The sequence below is a fragment of the Lagopus muta genome, chromosome 6 (genome assembly GCF_023343835.1).
Source record: "Lagopus muta isolate bLagMut1 chromosome 6, bLagMut1 primary, whole genome shotgun sequence".
NCBI classification, from domain to species: Eukaryota; Metazoa; Chordata; class Aves; order Galliformes; family Phasianidae; genus Lagopus; species Lagopus muta.
The window spans coordinates 36,154,176-36,175,956 of NC_064438.1; the positions used below are offsets into that span (position 1 = coordinate 36,154,176).

A 21,781-nucleotide genomic window follows, 5' to 3' on the forward strand; every position below is an offset into this window, starting at 1 on the left:
TCAGTAAGCTTTAGCTAATAAATCAACATACAAATAATTTCTTATGTTACTAAAAATACAGAGAAGAATTAAATTCTCTTTATGCACCTTGAAATTTATCTGCTAAGACCAAATTTTTCTGAAGGACATAATCAATATTTCTAAATTTATGCAAATAACGAAGAGCATAGTGTTTGTGTTTCACAAACGCCAACGCTTTATTTACATCTACATTTTCTTCATTTAGCAATTCATCAGTTACATCAAATAAAGATTTAGTTTTATACGTCCTTTGCCTCTAAAGCAAAACTAGATAGGTGCTATTTTTCTCTTGGTCCTGCAGTAAGATGCTTGCATTTAACTCTTTGTACTCTACAATTCTATGCTGCCAAGACAGTTGGATTTTTTCCTTCTTTCTTGTGTCTGCATACGAGATAACTTCAAAACACGGCTTAAAATAACTTATATCTCCAGAGATAACCTGTCAAGAAATTCAGCAGCTGGAGTCAGCTTTCTTTCTGTAAATTTAACTACCAACCAACAAGACACTGTTTCCTCTATAAATGATGCTTGTGTCAGCTCTAAAGCATTAGGTGGAGGTGGGGAGAAAGGAAACAGCACTTTCTGCTCAGAGGAATAAAGTGCTTAGCTTCTCATTCATATTTGTCTGAATACACAGTTTGCAAGCAAAACATACAGTTTGCAAGCAACACCACTCAATTTCAATTCAAGGATAAATCTGAATTCCTACAAAAGGTATATGCATTGAATTACAAAGTAAGAATTTTCCCCAAAGCTACAATTAGCTGATATTTACTGCTGGAGTGAACAGCTGAAGATAAATTTGCCATGAAAACGATCGTAAGAAAAAGTTATCTCTACACTCTATCAATTAGGAAGATATGAAATTTTTAAAGCCACGATCATTACCACATCAATTATGTGGGAAGGAAAGAAAAAAAAAAAAAAAAAAAAAAAAAAAAAAAAGAGTAATTTTACCAAATTACTTACTTTCTTGAACATTGAGAGGAGGGTTAATGAGATTATCTAGTGTTCGGGGACCATATTCAGATTGTGGTGATGAAAATCCAGGAATTAAGCAAGAAAACATCCATAGTTGTTCTTTACTACAGTTATTCTGAAGTGCTTGCAGCCACAGCAGAAAGAGACGCACACCCTCTCGACGTATCTGAAATGAGAAAACAGAACAAGGGAACAAGTTAACTTAGACCAAAACAATTCTGTACATCCTGGAGGGAGGAGGAGAAAGACAGGGATGGAAAAGATGAGAACAGATGGCGTAATCACCAGCAAAGACAAGCTAGCAGTGTGCAGGCCCTGTTGAATTGCAAGCCCAATATGATCTCTTTTACAGTGCTTTCCCTGAAAGAAGAGGAAGAAGACAATACACACCTACTCACTTGCTTGAATAGTGTGAGATACCATCTGAATTTTTAAGAAAATAAGTAATATCGTAAGATCTTGAAATATGTTTGTGAATTGTAGGAGCAGAGCAAGCTTTTTGCCATAGCAGGACCCACAGAATCACATAATTGTGGGGGTTGGAAGGGACCTCATGAGATCATCTACCCCAATCCCCCTGCTAAAGCAAGTTTCCTTAAGTAGTGTTCAGGCAGGTTTTGAGTATTTCCAGAGAAGCAGACTCCACAACCTCTCTGGGCAACTTGTTCCACTGCTGCCATCCTCAAAGTAAATAACTTTCTTCTCATATTCACATGGAACCTCCTGCGTTCCAGTTTTTGCCTGTTGTTCCTCGTCTGTCACTGGGCAGCACTGAAAAGAGCCTGGCCTGTCCTTGTGACATCCAGCCTTTAGATATTTATACTTCATTACTTGAAGAAGGAATGAAAAAGGGTAGAAGAAGTAGAGTCCCAGAACAGTCTTCTGGCTCTTACATTGGAGGACTTCAGGACCAAAAAGCCTGAAGATGGTTCACAGAGAAGTGGCACAGCTGCTTACTGCTGTACCAAAACCACATGGTCAACCATTGTTATTTTACTACCTACTAGAGAATTACCTAGTTCAAAGACACTAAGACAATCAAAACCTCAGCAACGAACTGATATTCAGTTATTTGCACACATTCTTAAAATAGCTACCTTATTACTACTGTCAACAGTAGTTCCACTGAAATTAAGATCTTGATTAGAAGTGGTTACTTCATGACACTTAAGTCATGACCTGATTCTCACTACTATAATTTTTCCACAAAAATTCACCTTTACGTTCTTATTTTAAAGTAATTAAGACAAAATTAAATAATATGCAACTTTTTCCAATACCTTTAATGAATTTCCAGTATGAAGAAGCTTCTTTAAAATCAACCCTGAAAAGAAAAAAATATTTTTTTTTCTTAATTTCTTTGTTAAGGACGATGTCAGAGTTCTCGGTCAGACTTGCTAGCATCTTTTAAACAAGTCCTTGGCAACCTCCATTTTAATCTTGGTGAGCTTGTTACCTTCAGGCAACTCTCAATGCCAGAAGGAAAAAAAAAAGATCACCTCTCACAGCTTCCTTGTAACATAGATCATCTTTCCTAAAGGACTTCTGGGGAGGTATACACTGAACACAAATGATTCTTACATCATTAATACAAGTAAAATCAGAGTTACCCATTTACAAATATAGATCTTCCTCAATTTTTTCCACCTATTACTGTAGTGGAAAAATTGGAAAATTAGTTTACAGTGCTGCTGTCCACTTGCCTTTGCTCCTTCTCAGCCACCATGACATTTCTGAATTCTCATGTAGAAGAGTATCTAATTATGTTGTTGGGTTTTGTTGTTTCATTTCTCTCCACTCCCATCTATTTTTTCCTTTCCTTACCTTAATAATGTTTCAAGACCTTAATCCCTGCTATGGCAGTTAAAGTTTCATGAAATCAGTAGCACAAACTCCTAACAGCTACTGATAAAAAAATAAAGGTTAAAAAAAAACAGCAAAAAAAAAAAAAAAAAAAAAAAGATAAGTAACTTACCAATACTATGAAATTGCCATCTCTGATGAATCCTTTCTGGAAGGAGTTGCAATATTTTCTACAAAAAAAAAAGAACAACCAACAAAAAACAAAAAACAGAACCCATCGATCTATGTTGTAGATACTGTATTCACTAAAGACTTAAAAGCACTCTCACAAAGGCCATAGATCAGAAACTGAAAGGTTACTTTAGGAAATTTCCATATTACTTTCCCTGAAAACATTACTGTCCTTTCCATAGAATTCCATTCCGAAAGCTAAAAAGCCCAAAGGCTCTAACACACTGTGTGGCACATCCACATTTCAGATTTCAGATGTCGCTGCAGTTTATCTAGCTTCACTGACTCTTTGCTGGATATTACTATTTACAGCACAGGGAATGAAGTGGGATGAGCATCTGACTCAGTTGCTCTCATTCACAACAGTTGCATTAGGCTTCCAAAGCACAGCTCACCTAATAGCCTTTTTGCAACAACCAATGAGCAAATCAAACAGCTCTTTTCAGATTCACTCTCTCCTATACAGCTAAACCTATGCTTTCAAGCAGCAATATACCTCACAATCAAACAAGAAACCCAACAACAAAAAACCTCCTGAATCTGTGTTCACAGATTCAGATTACATATTCAGAAATTTTGATCAAAACAAAAAAAGACAAAAACTTGACATTAAGTTATTTTTAAACTATGATCTCTCATCAGAACCAGTCTGATTTAATTCAGATAGGTTCTAAAACATCTTAAGTAAGTGAAGCAATGATATTGTGAAATGCTACTTTGAAAACCAAAATATAAAAGAAATCTATGTAAACTGGTTCTGCAGCTGTAATAACCATCACCACCAAAAACTTAGGAACATACACATAAAATGTTTCTTCCAGTTATGATGCCTTCCTGTAAAAATTCAAGTCAACTATAAGCAAAAGGAAAAGGGAATGCAGTTCAGCATAAAGCATATTTGTAGGGGACTGAAGGATAGCTACCGTTACTATTCAACAGAACTTAATTCAAAGCCAAGAATTTACTAAGGAATACTGAAGTTATCTTACCTCAAAAATAAAAAGAATAGAATCTAATTCTTCTCTCTGAGACTTGTGACCTAGATGCAATTAAGAAGATACCAAAGCAGAATTTAAGGAACACTGAAGATTCTTAGATGCACAAAACAAAACATGCACTTCTACAATCAGTAATTATTTTGCAATCCTTCTGCAAATAAAAAGGACATTTTCTTTTGTTATAGTTTATAACAGCTACATTTCATATAACTTTCTATTATGACAACAACAGCTGGCAGAGATTAAGTTACACACCATATTATGAAGTAAAGCTTCCAATGATTCCACAGCACACAAAAAGCCTAACATCTGAAGAATTCCCATTTTTCAAAATTGCAAAACCAGCCATTAGAGAATAAACTCTACTTCCCCAATCCCCACTCAGGTGTATTTAATTACTCCGCCTTTATTCGCCATGTTAGTGTTTATGCATATTTCTGCATCCCTACTACATGTGATCACAGAAGCACATATACAAAAAAAACCATTCTATTTGAAACACTCACCTTTTTGTTTCAGACCTACTTCAATAGTCACAAAGTTTTCAAAGAACACATAATATATATGTGAGAAATGTAGATCAAAAAACTGTTTGAGATCAATCGATTCTGCATTCTCTGAAAAACAAAACAGAAGATTTTCATTTTCTCAAATACTCAGTCACCCCCAGTATACTATTATCCTGCAGTCAGAAAAGGAGAATTAAAATAAAAAATAATTATTGGCAAAGAAGTTCTTGAAGTTTCCATTCTTTTAAAGTAAAGCTAATGAAATTAAATACCCGGTGCCCACCAAAATTTAAAACAGGAAGCAGCATCTCCTTTCACATATGCTTGTGCGGCAGCAGCATCTGCAAACCCCAGCAGGGAATCAGAATTCCATGAAGGCTAGCCATATATAGATGTATCTTGGTTTAACTGATAATTCACTAGATATAAATCTACCCTACTGCTCCCATTCTGTACAACAGAAAGACCATCTCTGTCATCCACTGCTATCAGCAGCAACTACCAGACACAGCTAAGCTTAATGGGAGGACAGTAAGCAAAGTCCACCTCTGCTCTTTAGAGAAACAAGCAAGTGGCGGAGGAAGCAAGCGGCAGATCTTGATTCCTACTGTTGCTCCCCCTCCTTCCCTACCAAGCTTCAGACTTGCCCGCCTCATTCATTGCCCCAGGCTCCTTTGATTGTGGTGGCTCTGGAGATGAGATGCTGCTAACTTATATCTCTGAGGCTACCCTTGGGGTGAGGGTAGAAAGTGTTTGCTTTCCTCCCTTCCCCTGTGTAAACAGGAAAGTTTCTGAGCTCACTTCCAAAATCCCCCCAGACAATTTTGTGCAAATCTTCCTTCAAAACAATATGAAGATTCATCTAGTTTAGGTTTAAACTAGTTGGTATAATTATTTTAAATATCAATAAATATACTGAAGAAAAGCACTCCCTGCTCAGACGTTTAACAAAAGATTAGAAAAACTAAGTGCACAGAAGAATAGTCAGGAAGCATGTGGCAACAGAAAGGCAGAGTTTTAAAAGGTAAAATGCTTTCTCTTTAAAATAGTGATGTGGAGCAACAACAATAGAACAATAGAGAGTGAACAGAATGGAAATAAGGCAAATCAAAATGTATGCAGATGTTTTATAGCCATTAAGATTTACCAGTTCTACACACTAAGGCAGCATTACTAACTGTTGCTCTTCTAAGTACCTTTCTAATTTTCTGTGGAATGTTTTTAAAACCCCTTTCAAATGACATCAATCTTAATCTGCATGACAGGATATATAAACCCCTCCGCCACCCCGCCACCCCCCTCCTCCCCCCAAAAAAGCAAGGACGGCCAAAAGCACAGTGTATTTTAAATTCTATTTCTGCAGTACTGCCAATTCAATTTTGTCACAACTCCTGCCATGAAATTTTCTATTACATATTGAATTTCTGCAGTATCTTAAGAAAGACGTTCTACCTACGTCTTCCATAACCAGTGTGGTGGAGTCAGTGCTCTCAGAGAAGATAGTGCTGTACTAAAAACTGACTCTTCAAGCAAAGTAGCTCACGTAGCAATAACCTTTTAACAGTCCAGGTAGATAAAGCATGTACCTGATCTTCTACAGGATTAGCAAACCTTCAGTTTTACAGATCACATCAGCATTTATTGATCAGCAGCATAACTGCTATCGCGTAGTCTGAAATACTGCAGGACAGCAAAAAATACTTCCATTTTAAATAAAGCGGACCTTGATTCAAGGAAGGTCAGGGCAATGTGCCAAGAAACTGAGCTATGAGTTCAGTACAATCATTATATCCACTTCCACTGATGAGGCAGAATTCCAGAGTTTTGGACTACAGGCATGAAAACACATCAGGAATGAATTCAACAAGTTTTGAGACAGAAGGAGAGAAGTAGAAATGAAAAGAATGATTGACACATTCAGAAAAGAGGGTAAGGTGGCAGAAGATACTCTTTCCATCTTATTTTACCATTGCACGGGAAATACACAAAGAAACGAGGGAAACGGTTGGCTTAATGTGAACAAATGGAAGAAGATTCTAAAAACGGATGAGAAACAGTTAACCAGCTGTGTTTTTGTATGCATACTGTTTCATCCGTAAAATAAGCAGTCTTTATCCAGATGTAGGTAAATTCAGACGAAAAACTCTTCTTTCAAATTCAATCTTAGCACAACAGTTCATAGTTTTAGTAGCTCCCTTGACTCATCAGGAGAAGAACTAAAGACTTGCCTACGTAACCAACTGAACAGTCAGTCTTCATTACCCCAGTTACTGCAGTGATGCTCAGATAGCTGAGTGTCACTGGCACTATGGCAAAGCTCTTTGCCATTACTCTATTCTCCAAAGAAATACTGATGACACTCCATTCTACTTATTTAGTATTTATCTCTTTAATTACAATGTAAGTAGGTGTCAGTCACCTCAGAAAAAAACAACAGGAGCACTGCTTGACCTGCATTGTTACTATTAACACCTGAACATTACCGCCAGAAGTTTACCTCCCAAATACTCCCATACCTTGGAAGAGGATAATGTACGTCAAAAGCTCCTGAAGGTTGCAACTTTTCTACCAAACGTATTTCACTCTCATTTCTTTTTAAGATCACATTCAACAGCATAGACAAAATAAGTTTTTGGAATTCATACAGTTAGTAAGCACTAAGCGCTTGCAGTAAGTGCTATTGCTTTAGGACACAAGAAAACAAAGATATAACATTTCATTTAATAAGAACTTTGTTCAGTCATTACCTGACCCTAATGCACACACACAAAATTTCTTTTAAGGCCGAAAACTTTAAAGGAAGGAAAAACGTGCTTGTACAGCTGAAAGGTCACTGTTTGCCACATACAATAAAAGGCAGCTTCTGCTCATCACCAAACAGCACGTTCCGTGATTTAATACATTACTGATCCAGAAATCTGGGACTTGCCATTAGTGAAAGAAATCTGGAATGTATTATGCACAGCTGCACAATCCCAAGAATCCCAGCAAGGAGGAATAAGAAAAGAATAATCAGGTACAGTATGGAAACAGTGATGCAGATTTCAGAAGATTTTGATCTTGTCTGGTGACCTGTTATCGCCCCATTCACAGCTGCCCCTGTATCAGTCTGTAAAGCTACACCATACATCAAGAGACAAGACTCTCCCTGATTACCAGAAAAAAATGCTTTGCATGCACATCATTTGAATTTATCCAACTTCCAGAGATACTCTACTATACTCTCCTTCATTTAGAAACTGATCATTTTTCTGAACAAAAGTGTTTCTAAAACATTCAGTTCACCATTATCTTCGGGATCAATTAAAGATACAGATTTTCAGTCCCATGACATTAAACCATTTTCTTCAGTTCTAAGCAATTTATTTGTTTTTCTCCATGATCTCAAAAGGTATCTTGAATGCTTTACAAAGAGGTAAAAAACCACTTCCTCTACAGGAGACATATGCACGTCTTTTTCATGCAGCCTTGAACTGGGAATTAGCAGGAAGCTGCTTGTCTGCTTCAGCTACTTAAAACTTACCTGCCTTTCTAAGAGAACTGTAACCTTGTGGGACTACACAGAAACAAGCTTTCCTTTTCCATCTAAAATTTAGATATTTTTAAACAAAAGAACTTTGCACTCTCTCACCACAGCTTCTTGCAACTAACACAAAGTACTGCATTCCTTCCTTGCGTTCTCATGCCCAGATGGGGGAAAAAGAAAAAAAAAGAACTCAAAAATAGATCTGGCACCATTTAAAGTAGAAAAGTTTCCCAGAACAGGAAAGGGAGAACAGGACAACAGCTATTTCCATATTCCAAGAACGTAAGAACCAAAGCTTAGACTGTACAGTTGGATTAGGTATCTTAGAGGTCTTTTCCAACCTTAATGATTCTAGGATTCTATGATTTACAAAAAATAGTTTTAATACACTGAAATCCAGATTTGCATCTTCATTCACAGAGCTCTGACAAGAAAATGCTGTTTTCTTCATACATCACAGTTAGAGTAAACATGGATTTTTTTTGATTGCTGAGTTTTCCTCACTATGTCTCCATGACCTAAAAATTGATACAAATCTGATCTCTGCATTAACTGTGTTCTGTGGTTCCTTTTTATTTGAGTTTTGTGGGGGGGTTTTTTGTGTTTTTTTTTTTTTTTTTTTTTTTTTTTTTTTTTTTTTTTTTAAGGGAGAAAGTTGCATTTCAGTACAGAAGTGACACCTCCTCTGTCCTTCCTTCCCCTCCCTCCTACTAAGCTTTTATGAAAGTGGCTTTTGTTTTCTCTAGCCCCAGCATTAACAAGGTAAGTTAGTTTTTCTGGATGAAATTGCAGAAGTTGTATTCCATTCATGGATTTTTGTTCTATTTTGATGCATGACAGAGAACCAAACTTAAAATGGAAGATTATATCCAAGATATTTGTATGAACCTCATTACAAGAACAGTTAAGTACCCAATAAACTGGAATTTGCATTTCCATTAAATTTATTGAAACTTGAAGTTCTGCTACTCCCCATCTTATAGACTACAGCTGCAGCACTGAAGGACTAAATAAAAAAAAAAATACACTAAAACAAAATAGTATCAAAAACCTGCTCCATCTCTGCTATCAAATTCCATGCGTACATGCGAATGATACTTTTAGGAACTCTTTTCACTCATTTTCTGTCAGTTCTTCTTCAAAGAACTTGTTTTTGTGTCTTTTCAAATGGCCAACTCTTCTGCAAGCTACTCGTTCAAAACTTTGCAAAAGGTTACAATCTTCTCAAGAACCCCAGTAAGGCATGGAAATCTTCACTGAGGAAAAATCAGATTCCAAGCCTAATTCTACTAAAACTCTGCTTTAGAGGTTGCTCCAGGGCTTTACTCATGGTTTAATTGTCAGGACACCCCTTTGTAATCAGGAATAATTTGCAGTCACGTAAGCAATCCAGTATTTTAATTAAAACATCCATTAATATTACACATTCGAGGAAGGATTCTATTTCAACAGCACATCATACTTAGAATTACAGTGCAGAAGAGTTAAAAAAAAAAAAACAACCACGAAACACAACAAGCCATCATTTTGTCAGATGTAAAATATGAAACAGAAAAAAAGCAGTAGATTTTTAACTATACATTTCAACTTGTACAGGCTCACCTAAGCACAATTCTGGAAAGTTTCCAAGTTTACACATATAACGCCCCAGTCCATCCCACCCCAGAGGGCAACCTCTGTGAGCTTTACTTTACAGCATAAACAACTATCTTTCCCCATATTACAGTAAAAATTATTACAAAGTAGTCCACAATATGTGTTATAAGTTTATGAGTGAATTTGCAAGAGAAATGCATACTAGTGTTTAGAAGATTGCCTCTGCATGAGATTAAAAGTATCAAGTATGTAAATCTTCATTTTCTGCAAAGGACAACTTCAACAGTAAACAATCAGAGCACAGGACGTAAGGCTAGAACAACAGAAAACCCATGCAGATCTTAGAAAGACATGAACTTTTGCTGAAGAGAATATGAACATTCACCACTTACACACAGCACAGAAAGTTACCAGAGTAGTTCATGGGATAATCGACACCGTTACTGACCAAAATGTCGTTAGCTTTATGTTTGATTAGAAGTGTTTCAGGATTTAACAGCATGTATACAGCAGATAATATATCAAAAGCATTACCCAGAGACTCAGTGGCTTCTTACTCACTTCCCCTCTTCCTCACCCAAAAATCTAATAGCACTACAACTGCAACCAACAATGACCAAGAGGATGGCCAGACTTATAGCTCCTTTCTGTAAATCCAGGGTCCACCACAGGCTGAAATTGTGTGTAGTGATTCTCATAACGAATTGGTGGCTTTAGGAAACAAGATGTTCTGAAGTTTCCTAAAATTCAGCATACAAGCAGAACAGCAAACAGAAATTATTCCTAATTCCTCAGGGTAGAAAATCTAACCGCTGCTTTTTAGTAAAGCAGTACAGAGAATCAGTTTATATATGGACAGTCTATTGAATATGAAATCACATCATTTAAAAAGTTTCAGTAGGAAACATCCAGAACTAACCAATAGTTCTGAGATATTTAACAGACTGACAAAAAGTGAAAAAAGAGGGGATATAATAAGCCACACTGTTTCCAACAGCGTGCTACAAGTGTACTTCTATTAAAAAAGTTTTTACCTTAGCTTTATTGTTTTGGATCACTAATAACTAGCCAAGACAATTATTATTGTTATTTTTATGTAATGCTGTCAAAGAAAACATCTCCGAGGTTCCTGGTACTGAATAAAAATGCACTTCAGGAATTTTTTAATCAACTTCAATTTTACACTGGAGAAGATTGAACTTCAGATCATGAGCACCTTTTAGAGACAAAGGAACACGGGAAAAAATAAATGTGAATGATTAAGCATGTCAACAGCATGACCTTCATATACATACAAACTGCTACCAAATATCACCATTAGTTAACTACAGGAATGAGCAGAGCAGCTGACAGCTCTCCGGCCTGGCTGCCTCAGCTTGCCAGCAGACTTCAGAAAGGTTACAGCCTTATAAAACTACTCCCATAACAACTCACGTGTGTTCCAGAAGTCTTTTATTTAAGCAACTTCAGACACTCCCACAGCAATGCACTTATTTCCATTCTGAACTGCCACAACTAAACCCACACTGACCTTCCCTTCAAGTCCAAGCAGCTAAAGCCGTCCCTTTGTCTACCCTGGGACTTTGATCCCATTCCAGCCATAGCCTCACAGGCTAGCAGTACTGACCAGCACTGCTGTCTGCAAGTCACATGGAACACAAGCCAAAATCCTAAAGCAAAATAATTCTTTCCTTCTCTGATGGCCAGAAGAGAATAGAACGGCTCCAGGTTTAAAGTCAGACTGACAGAACACCTACTCAGGCGTCTTACACTGTGCTCAGCCTGCAGCCAAAGCCACGAATACTGCTGGTGACATGTCCTCTGCAGTTAAGAGTTACCAGGAGGGTGAAATAAAAAAATACATACAATCCATGCCAAAAATAACACAGCACTGCACATCCGCAGACACTTCTGGAACAGTTATCTCCAGCGGAAATTCCAGGCAGCTATTTCTGCTGCAGCTTTCCAACAGCCCTCCACTGTAACAGCAATCAAACATTTTTCATTTCTTATAGTACAGAAGAGATATTACTATGAATGATGTTGTTGATGTGCAACACCAGTGAATTGTATCCAGCTGAGGCATTAGGACTGACTGCCAGCCAAATACATTTCTTAAATTAAAATCCCTTTAGATAAGTGCAATCTTTAAGCATATTGTTTAATATTAAGCAATATATCAAAATGGATGTTGAACACAGAGTGCCGCATCCTGCACTCTATTGCTTGACTTCTCCCTTTTAAAGCTCACTTACACAGGATGTCAAGCACTATCTGACCACTGAGAACAAAAAGAAAACAAGTAAAACAAATCCACACTTCAAACACTCTCCTCTCTTAGCATTATGCATTACAAGCATTGTTTATATGGATCCAGAGATACAAGTAATGCATTTTTAAGATATCAGATGCAAATAAAATTATTTGTGAAAAACAAAATATTATTTTTCCTTCATCCTGAGGTAAAGGTTTGATGCTGAGGTCTTATTAAACAGTTCAACACTAATTGTAAGAACAAGGCAATATTATTTCTATAGTACCTCCCCTTAATAATCCTAAAAAACGCAATTAGCCACTAAAACACTGGGGATTGATATAAATACATATTTTCCTGTAAAATTACAAGCTTCATTCTAAAGGCAACACTTAACTCCTTGAGATGTGCTATGTGCCTTCACTGCCAGCTGCTAGCCACATCCCAATGATCGCATCTGCACCAGCTGCAGCTGGCAGCTGTCCTCAACAGCAGGATCCCACTTCTGACACCGCTGAGCCACATCCACAGATTGGAGGAGAATCCCTGCCTGCATTCCTCCTCAAGATTGAGATGCACTTACCACCAAAGTAACTCACAGTAAGCACAACTGCTACAGCCTTTCCAGCGTATAGAAAGGAGACAGAAGAATAATTCATTTAAAAAAAAAAAAAAAAAAAATCACATAAAAATCAGATGCTGACAGAGATGGCATTAGAAGACTGAACGATTTCAAGGTACTTCAAAGAACTGGAGTGGGTTGGGAAAAAAAAAAAAAAAAAGCACAAACAGTTCACTATAGGAAGAACCTAATTTGCCCTAAAAGAAACAAGTCTCTTAACAGAGATAGTTCCAGCTGTTTCAAGAAATACATTGCAGCTGCGAAAAAGAAAAAGCAGATTACTCTCACTAATGGACTGATATGTCTCGGGATATGGCTTCAAACTTTTGCCAATATTTCACAGGATTTCTTGCAATAACAATATTTATTGCTACTTGGAGGTCTCCTAAATGACCTTGTGAAATGCATAAGTTGGTCATTTGTTACACTCATTTTAAGAAATAATACAACAGATTATTCAATAGTCACCTACAATTCTCTGAAAAAGTCTGAATTCCAGCAGCAGAATCATACTGAGTCGTGGCAGAGAACCACTCAGAGATATGATGCTAGACTTAAGTGGCAGAGAGCAGATTCTAAAAAATAGGTTTTAGGAAAAATAAATAAATAAATAGGAAGAATACATCTGCCCCAAGTATACCTATACCTGATTGACAGTCCAATACTCAAAGATACCCACACCAAAAATCTCCTATTGGAACTTCAGATTTGGTGGCTCTTATTAGGCTTCACTTCCTTATCTTTTTCATGTATGTTTACATGTTTTTCTCACCTCCAAAAAGGGATACCAAGAATTTCTTTCCATATCCTTTATCCTTATCTGTGTCATTTTCAACTCTAAATTCTCTGTACAGACTACAGCAGTAAATAAAGTTCATATTTTCAGATAATTGCACACTACAGTTTTATAAAAACATTTTCTACATTTCTCCCACAGGCTAATTTGCATTTTTTTTTTACTAAATTTAAACTGAATTGTCAATAATGACTAAGTATTTTTTTTCTAGACGTGATACAAGTTACTGCATTCTAAGTTACCTTGTAAAACTATTTAAATAATTCCATCCCATGTGCATTATTTCTTATTTTTTAAAAATAAAAGTCACTTGCTTTTGTGCTATCCATTCTGAAACTGTTCTGCCTCTTCTGGTCTTAGCTAACAACCACATTATACCAGCTCAATTATTTTTAGACGATGCCTAACTTGCACCATTGCTTTGCAGGATCTGTCAGTATTTCACCATAATGAGATTTTTAGTTTGTTTTTAACTTCTCCTCTTTGGCTAATAGACTCATAGAATGACTTAAGTTAGAAGGGATCTTAAAGGTAATCTAATTCCAACCCCTTGTCACGGGAAGAGTTGCCAACAACCAAATCAGCCTGCCCAGTGCCCCATCCAGCCTGGCCTTGAATGCCTCCAGAGATGAAGCATCTATATCCTATTAATAATCCGTGAGCACTCTGTCTCCTTTCATACCTACTTCATTACTTGATAAGGTAATTGGAGAATGGATGCTTTAGATAAAAAGATGAACCAACACTCCCTTTCCTCCCAGCAAGTCTTCACCATGAATCCAAAAGCCATATTTCAGTTTATTGCCACTGAACCAAACACTGGAAGAGTACAGCAATAACATTAATTCTAGTCCAATTGACCTTGCAGGCCTACTAAAAAGATTTTAAGCTTATACATAAGAAACACTTATCTCCCTCTACTCGATGTGAAAAAGCAGAGAATTCTCTTCTTAATGGTCTTTTAGCCTCCAGCATGCAGGGCTTAAGAGCAATAACCAAGACAAACCATTTTCATGAATAAAGATGCTGAACAGACTCCACCACCATCTCTCTGAGATACTCTGCTGGCAATAGCTAGCCTGGCTCTGCCGAAGTGCATGGATACACCCCGATTATTACATAGGGAGGAGTGGTCAGTGGGAAAACAAAACAAAAAACAAAAACAACAAAAAAAAAAAACCACGAAAAAAGACAAACAGGAAAACGTTGCATTACACTGCTCAAGCTGCAGAACGGTATCTGCATGGAAAGCCACCTCAGGCAGTAGTCTGTCCCATGTGGGCACATCACTTGTTTTTATTGTGGTTCAGCAGACTAGTCACAGAAACAACAGGAAAAGAAATGGCACATGCTTTGAAAGCCAGTTAAGGGAGAGCAGAGATGTAAGGAATAAGGTAAGGATGTGATCAGAGCAGTAGTTGGACTTGAGATAACCTGCACTGTATTTCTTTCACACTAATGTATTACTAAGAGAAGCGCCTCCTTGCTCTTGGTTTCAAACCTTGTGGATCTAGCTCTATCTGTTTAACAACAGAATCTCGTAGGTGGATACAAGAGAAGCTGGAGAGCAGGGTCGCGCCTTTCCTTACACACACAGCCATACACATACATAGTATGCTCCCAAACTTACAGAAAGGATATGTGGGTGCTATGCTTCAACAACTGAGATATACGCATGTGCAGTGGAAAAAAGGGAATGGCCACAACACCAGAACATGCCCCAGCAGATTTTGTCTGTCCTACAGTCAGGAAGCAGAAGCCTTAGATTAGATAAGAACATTTGCTTGACACAGAGCTCACAGCCTGACTCTTACCAAATACATGTAAGCATTAACAAAGCTGAATGAAAAATCTTGTAAATAGAAGATGAGAGACAGAAATAAGAGATCCAGAACAGATCAGAAAATATCAGCCAAATACAATGTTCTTAAGAAGAAAGCAAACTAGAAGCGTTCAATGTACTTTAACAGGTGTTCTGCCTTCCTGAGTTAACCAGAAGCAGCCAGGAAAACTAATTCCGAACTGTACTTAGTTTCTTTGTAATAATCTTCCCTCTTAAATTTCTTTGACTAATTAAGCAGATAAAAATAAATATAAATCAACATAAGATACGCCACAATTGACTGAGCATGGCTAGTGCTGACAAGTTCCCAGACTTAGGAGCGAAGAGGTACTTCCATCTACAGAAGGGTCAGGAATGGCAAGCTACAAAGTTACTCCCTGTTTCAAAACACAGAATAATTACATTGCAGAAAATAAATCATGCAGCAGCAATTGCCACCATACAGGAACAATTGTTCCTTCAACTGATATAACAAAAGAAAAAGGGTCAAAGAATTGTTTTCCTTTGAAAAGAGAGAACCCACTTTTGGAGGTTGAGCACAAGCTACTTAAAATACCCCCTGACTGTAGGCTGAACCCCAAACAATCTATTCAGTAGTCAGCTCTAAATATGGAATGTGCTGCCCTTGCTCAAGCTCTGCTCATATATTTATTACCTACCAGAAACAATCCATAAGCTTGCTGAAGACCCAAAACATGTTGGAGAGCAAACTTCTCTTATCAAGGACTCAGATTTCTACACAGTCATCTGGCAGATGTTTCAGAAAGGAACTCCGGTTCTTCCATTAGGCAACCATTGCATATAACCACATTGCAGAATGCACCGGTCAGGTGAACCAGCTGCCTGAACAGCACCCTGGTGCTTATATGATCACTCTGCAAACCAAAAACGTCTAAATGCTATATTAACGCCTGTCTACAGACACGCTGGGCAGCACTTACCGCTGCAGCTCTCACCTCGGGAACACACACGAAGATGAGCAACAAGGAAAATGGCTCAGGAACTCACAGACGTTCCTGGCTGCCACTTCCACACAAACACACCGACCACACGTTAATGCGGCACTGCAGAGCATCACGCTTAAGAAGCCCAGCAGTTTCTCCCCGCCACACGAGTCCCTCCCTCAGACGCGGAGGAGCTGCGGGTCCGCGGTGCGGCGCGGCGCACGGAGCCCCGAAGGCACGCCCCAGAGAGCCGAGGCAGGGCCGGGTCTCCCAGCGCAGCACGGGCCCACGCCGCCTCCCCGCCGCGCCTCGGTTCAGTTCTTCCTCCGCCGGCACCGGGGGCCCGAGCCCCGCGCTGCCCCGCCCGCCCGCCCGCTCCCGCTCCCCCTCCCCACCGGCCGCCTCACCGATGAGGACGCGCAGATGCTTGAGGCGGGTGAGCGGGTCCTTGCGGGTGTCCAGCACCTTCTGCGTGGATTTCCGCACATCCCCGTGCGGCTTCTTGGAGAACATCCCGCCGGGCCCGGCCCCGGCGCCGCGCTCCAGAGGCGGGCAGCGGCCTCCGGATCCGCCCGCACCGGGGCCCTACATAGCCGGCGGCAGCGCCGCCTCCTCCTCCTGCTGCTGCCGCCTCCGGCTGCGGCGGGGCGGAGCGCGGCGGGCGGGGGGGCGCAGAGGCAACTCCCCGCAGGCCCGGGGGTGGCCCGGGCCCGACTCCCCCCTTCCTCCTTCCCTCGTTCTCCTCCCGCTGCTTCGCGACAGCCGTCAGGTGCGACCCCAGGCGTCGCTATGGCAACCGCGCCGTGACGTCACGGCGGCTCTGCCCGGCGCACCTCCCGGGGCGCGGCGGGTGGAGGCCGCGGCTGTCTGGAAAACGTGGGGGCGCGGCCCGCCGGGGCTTCTGGCAGGGGGCGCCAGGCGGGGAAGAGGGGGCGGAGAGCGGGAAGCCAGCGGCAGTAACTGGGGCGGGGCGGTGCTCTTTGGCTGTTTAAAAGCGCAGTATAAAGTTATGTGATGAGTCGGGTGCTGGCGACCGTATTATACCGAGAAACTGAAAAGCTGTTTGAGAGGAATCCCGCAGAGGACGCAGAAATAAAATCCAGGCCAGGACCACGTTGGTGGAGGCCGCAGCTCCAAAGCTTTTAACCAAGCTCCAGTTGAGCAACAGTCGGTGATCAGCGATCGCCTCACAGTTATTTCCACACCCGTGCTCGGAGTGCTGCAACCCCTCGCCCGGCCCTGCCCCCAGCCACTCAGCACTGCCCGTGTTCCTGGCAGCACGAGGACACGCATGGCGAGCCACCAGCATTCGGCGTGGTGCTCCGCGGTGAGGTCCCGGCCTCGGAACTGCGCTCCTTGGAATACGTGGATCCACGCTGGTCCTGGAGCAAAGCGAGACACGGAGTCCACAGGCCGTGCTTGTCAGGTCACAGTGCGGCCAACAAGCAGCCAGCGCTATGTGCTGTGTGCCATGTGAGCGCTGCTGCTAAGGGCTGAACTCATAATGCTGGAAAAGACTGAAGGTTTTCCTAAAATCCCGATGCTGGTTTACAGTCATCAAATACATAAAACAACAAATTATTGGATTTTTCAATAGAACTATGTTACTTTATTTAACACATGGTTTCTAGTGGCCCTCTGCTCTTTTTTTTTTTCCCTTTCTCCTAAGATAAGGAATACTTAAATAGTTAAGACATTATAAAGTCATTACAGTTGGCAACAGTTTGAACAATATATGTGCTACTGAAATAAAATAAGCATTTAAATGCATGGCTGACCCATCAGTGACTATCATGAGCAGTGGGACAGTGGGTTTCAGTCAACATTAGGGTGTCATCTGCCGATGTGGCATGCCACAAATCATTTCATGGTTCCATCATCCTGCTAAATGAGATTTGAGGATTAGTGATGTTATCTAACAGCTACAATTACAACATTTGATTTTACCATAGCAGTGAATTTACCTCTGAAAGACTTGATAACTCTGCTATAAATTAAGTGCTTTGTTCTCTACATTTATCAGTTCTGAACACAAGGTTGTATCTTGACAACCTTCAATAACACTTTTGCTTTATAGAATTTACTTACTCTTCTGGTAATTTTTTTGGACTTTGACTCAAGATAGTGCTCAAAAATAATGAACAGAATAAGATTTCACCAAAGCAGTAAATTAAAGGAGGGAGTGGTTTTAACCAAGTTAATAATGGCTTCTACAGAGAACCTCCTCACTGAAAACACACTGGGCAGGAAGAGCATGTTCAATGCACAGTGAAGGCCATGATCTTGCAAAAGCTTGACTTTGAAGCATGTGACTTCAGTGACTTTCATTACATACGGAGGACAAAGTTAGAAAATACCAGGATTAGTTACGGGGAGGGGTTAGGTTGTACTACATTCCAATTGGAATTCTGTTCACCAGCAGAAGCACAAGTACTACATTCCAAGTGGAATTCCACTTTATCCTGAGTTAACAATTTTTAGTTAACTTGACTGGCAACTATTTACTTTGAGAAAACAAACTTCCAAATCTAAATAATTCAAGTTTGGCTTCTGTACTTCTGAACAATGCTGAACTCTGGAGGTGCTGGCTGTGTTGATCAGGATCCTGTAAAACACTTCTAGAATAATTGTAGCACTAGCTATTCCAGCCATGTCTTGTTGATCCACAAACAAACAAACAAACAAAAAAAAAAACCACAGCTTCCCATTTCCACATTATCTTGCAGATAAAATCTCAACACTATATTCTTCTGTAATTAAGGAAAAGGCCTCTTTGTGAGCTTATATTTTGAGTGACCAATTCTTGCTTTATCACCTTATTTGTTAGGAAGGGTATCAGTATCAACACTTGTGTGTTGGCATCTGTTACAAAGCCAAAACACTGTGGTATTCCCACTCACCAAAGATCCCAAGCCAGAATAGTTTTCCCATGAGCTACAAAATTAATAAGACAGATCTCCTATGAATTTACACACTAGACACTGAATGCCTTCCTCACCTCCTTCCACAGCCTGAACCTTCCTTTACTTAGCCCTTCCCTACCTATTTGAGATGGACAAAAGTCCTAACTGCAAATAAGACTCAACTACAGATGTGAAGTTTGGAGAGCTCACCACTGACATATGAAGAGGTAAAAATCAAGTTCCACAAAGTCCTCCATAGGATATTAACAGGAGCTCTTTGTTCCAGATGCTGTTTCACAAAACACACAGAAACTGCAGCTTTAATGCTTCTACTCTGGGGTACAATTTGATCCAAATTATACAATGTCTTCAGAAGTAGTAGAGGGACACTCCAAGAAAAAAATAAAAATCCTAGTAGATCACCAAAACAAAGCTTAATTCAAGACCATGCTAGCCATGATTAAACAACAGATATATGAGCTATCATGGTCAGAAGCTTTTATATACCTGAAAGTTAATTTTAACAGATAAACCATTATCAGCTCCCACCCAGTAGCAGCAAAACCTCAGTCTTTCACTGCAATAAGTCACCTCCAACTCACAATGTTTGAATTCTTAGGTAAACACTGGCATCCATATCTGATATGAAAGAGGTTTTGAAATATTAATGTACTGATACAGGGGCAGTTACAACACCTTAAAAAAAAAAAAAAACTGAAAATGTTCAAAACACTCTCTCAACACTAAGATGTTCTCTTTTTCTTTTCCAGCTTATGAAATAGTTTTGCAATACTGACATACCCACAAAAGAATTTAAAGAAGAGAAAAATTCTGCAAAAGCTCTGCATGCCTTCCAAGCTCTACAAGAAACTAGTTTAGCATTGTTTCCTTCTTATCAAAGAAAATAATTTGCCCTGTTCTCTCCCCATATCTCCCCTGCAGGAGTATGCAAGGTCTTTTAGATATAAGCCATATCTCCTTGCATTAGTATTTTTCAGATTACTTCAGATCACTTGCAGCATATACCAGAATCTCTCCCGGATAATAGGATAGTGGAGGGAGGAACATGTTCCAGTAGCCTTCTAACACAGCTTGCACACTGTGAAGGTTGCTACTTGAACTTACTGCTGACCTTGTCGTGTAAGGAAAACAGTCTTTCCTACATTTGTGAGACTCCCCCCTTCCCTAATACTGGCTTTTGAAATGGAGTGTGAAGAATCAGACTTAATTTGCTAGAACATCCAATGTATCATTTCCTTCCAAAAATGAATAAAATTTCCTTTCAAATAATCTGATTTAGTTGCATTCACCAGGCCACTTCTCCGATAAGATTTTGTAATGCATTTCTTAACGTGCAAGGTTTATTCTCCATTTACTCTGCACATCAAGAGCTGGCAATCAGTTTGGTGACCAGAAAGATAATAACTGCTTTTTAGATTCTAGAGTAATACACATTTCCAGTCACCATCTCCAGTCAACAAATAAGATGCAAAATTACAGGTCTGCTTCCCAGCCTTTTCCTGAAGATGCCCGGTGTGATATCCACCAAGATCATGCCAGGTTCAACTTTTCTCTGTTAACCAGATGTTAACCGCTATTTCCCATTAAGTGCAGAACTGAACTACTGAGGATGATGAGGATCACATTTAATGGCTGTTTTCTTCTGATAGGCAAAACTCAATCCAGAAAAAAATTCAGCACTTTGCAGGCACCTGATGCTTCCTTTCACTTATCTCAATAAAATGACTGATTTACAGACTGATCCTTCAGTAACTGGATTCCTAAAAGGCATCTTCACACAGCAAGAACACATTTCTGAAAATTATCTCACAAGCCACACAGAATGTCTTCTTTCCCTCTCCACCTAGCACATATCTGGGCTCTAGACAGATGATTGAGTTAGGTGTTGCCACTTCTCACGCTAAACGTGTATGGGTGATCAGGTTGATTATTTCCAGAAACAAATTATCTGTGCACTGTACCAAAACATAGCTCCTGGAATTAGCCTGACCTCTTCTTTGGTCCAGCATCCCACCTGGACAGAGATACTGACTACAGCTGGTACTTTTGTTCCCATCAAGACAGTAAATGCTTGTATTGCTTTAGCAGGGTAACTCTCCCTTGGCTTCAAAGCAAGAAACATAATAGAAGAAATATGTAAAAATCACATATCTTGAAATAACATTAAAAAAAAAACTGGCTCAATTCTGCATCTCAGTTGTTCATTTCCAGTGTGGCATGGGAACCTTGTTTTGCTCCTTGAATTTATTTTTAGCCCCTTAGACCTAGTTCCAACTGCTTGCATAGGAAATTACAGTCATGGAGCCAAAAGATTCCTGATTTCCTGCCATTGCATTCCCTGTTGCTTCCAGTAGGCCTTTCCAGGCCATAGTACTCAATTTCCTGTTTTATCTTGCTAGACTGAGATGTAAACCTTAAGACTTTTTTATTATTTCATTTCTGGTTTCTTTTTACTAAATCCACATGGATTCATTACAAAGCATTTCAGACCCAGTCTGTGAAATTCACCCCTTTTCCTTGAGGACACGGCCAACTCTCATCAGACTATTCCCAACTTCATTTCAGCCACCCAAATACCTGACGCCCCTTTCAAAGCACTCTGGGCACGTCAGCTGACACTATCTTCCAGTTCCTTTGGGAACTGCCTCTACATTTTGATATTGCATCAGCTTCTGGGGTCCCAAAACCTGTTTTTGAACAAGAGAAGCCCGAGAGCATTACCCTCACACCAAC

General features: G+C 39.6%; 1 protein-coding gene across 15 annotated transcripts in view; it reads right to left on the bottom strand.

Annotated features, from left to right (window-relative positions):
- Positions 1–16,980, bottom strand: part of RALGAPA1 (Ral GTPase activating protein catalytic subunit alpha 1) — a 114,735-nt gene extending 97,755 nt beyond the window's left edge. For 4 of the 15 annotated variants that reach the window (XM_048950139.1, XM_048950140.1, XM_048950142.1 and 1 more), the window contains exons 1-6: positions 16,532–16,973; positions 4,541–4,651; positions 4,026–4,075; positions 2,978–3,035; positions 2,283–2,326; positions 991–1,168 (exon numbers count right to left, since the gene is read on the bottom strand). In XM_048950139.1, the coding sequence (XP_048806096.1) occupies positions 991–1,168; positions 2,283–2,326; positions 2,978–3,035; positions 4,026–4,075; positions 4,541–4,651; positions 16,532–16,637 (547 nt within the window). In that variant the 5' untranslated portion in view covers positions 16,638–16,973. Of the gene's footprint in view, positions 1–990; positions 1,169–2,282; positions 2,327–2,977; positions 3,036–4,025; positions 4,076–4,540; positions 4,652–16,531 lie in introns of all 15 variants that reach the window. The other 11 variants (XM_048950138.1, XM_048950136.1, XM_048950137.1 and 8 more) reach the window with 8 other exon arrangements.
- Positions 16,981–21,781: the final 4,801 nt, after the last annotated feature.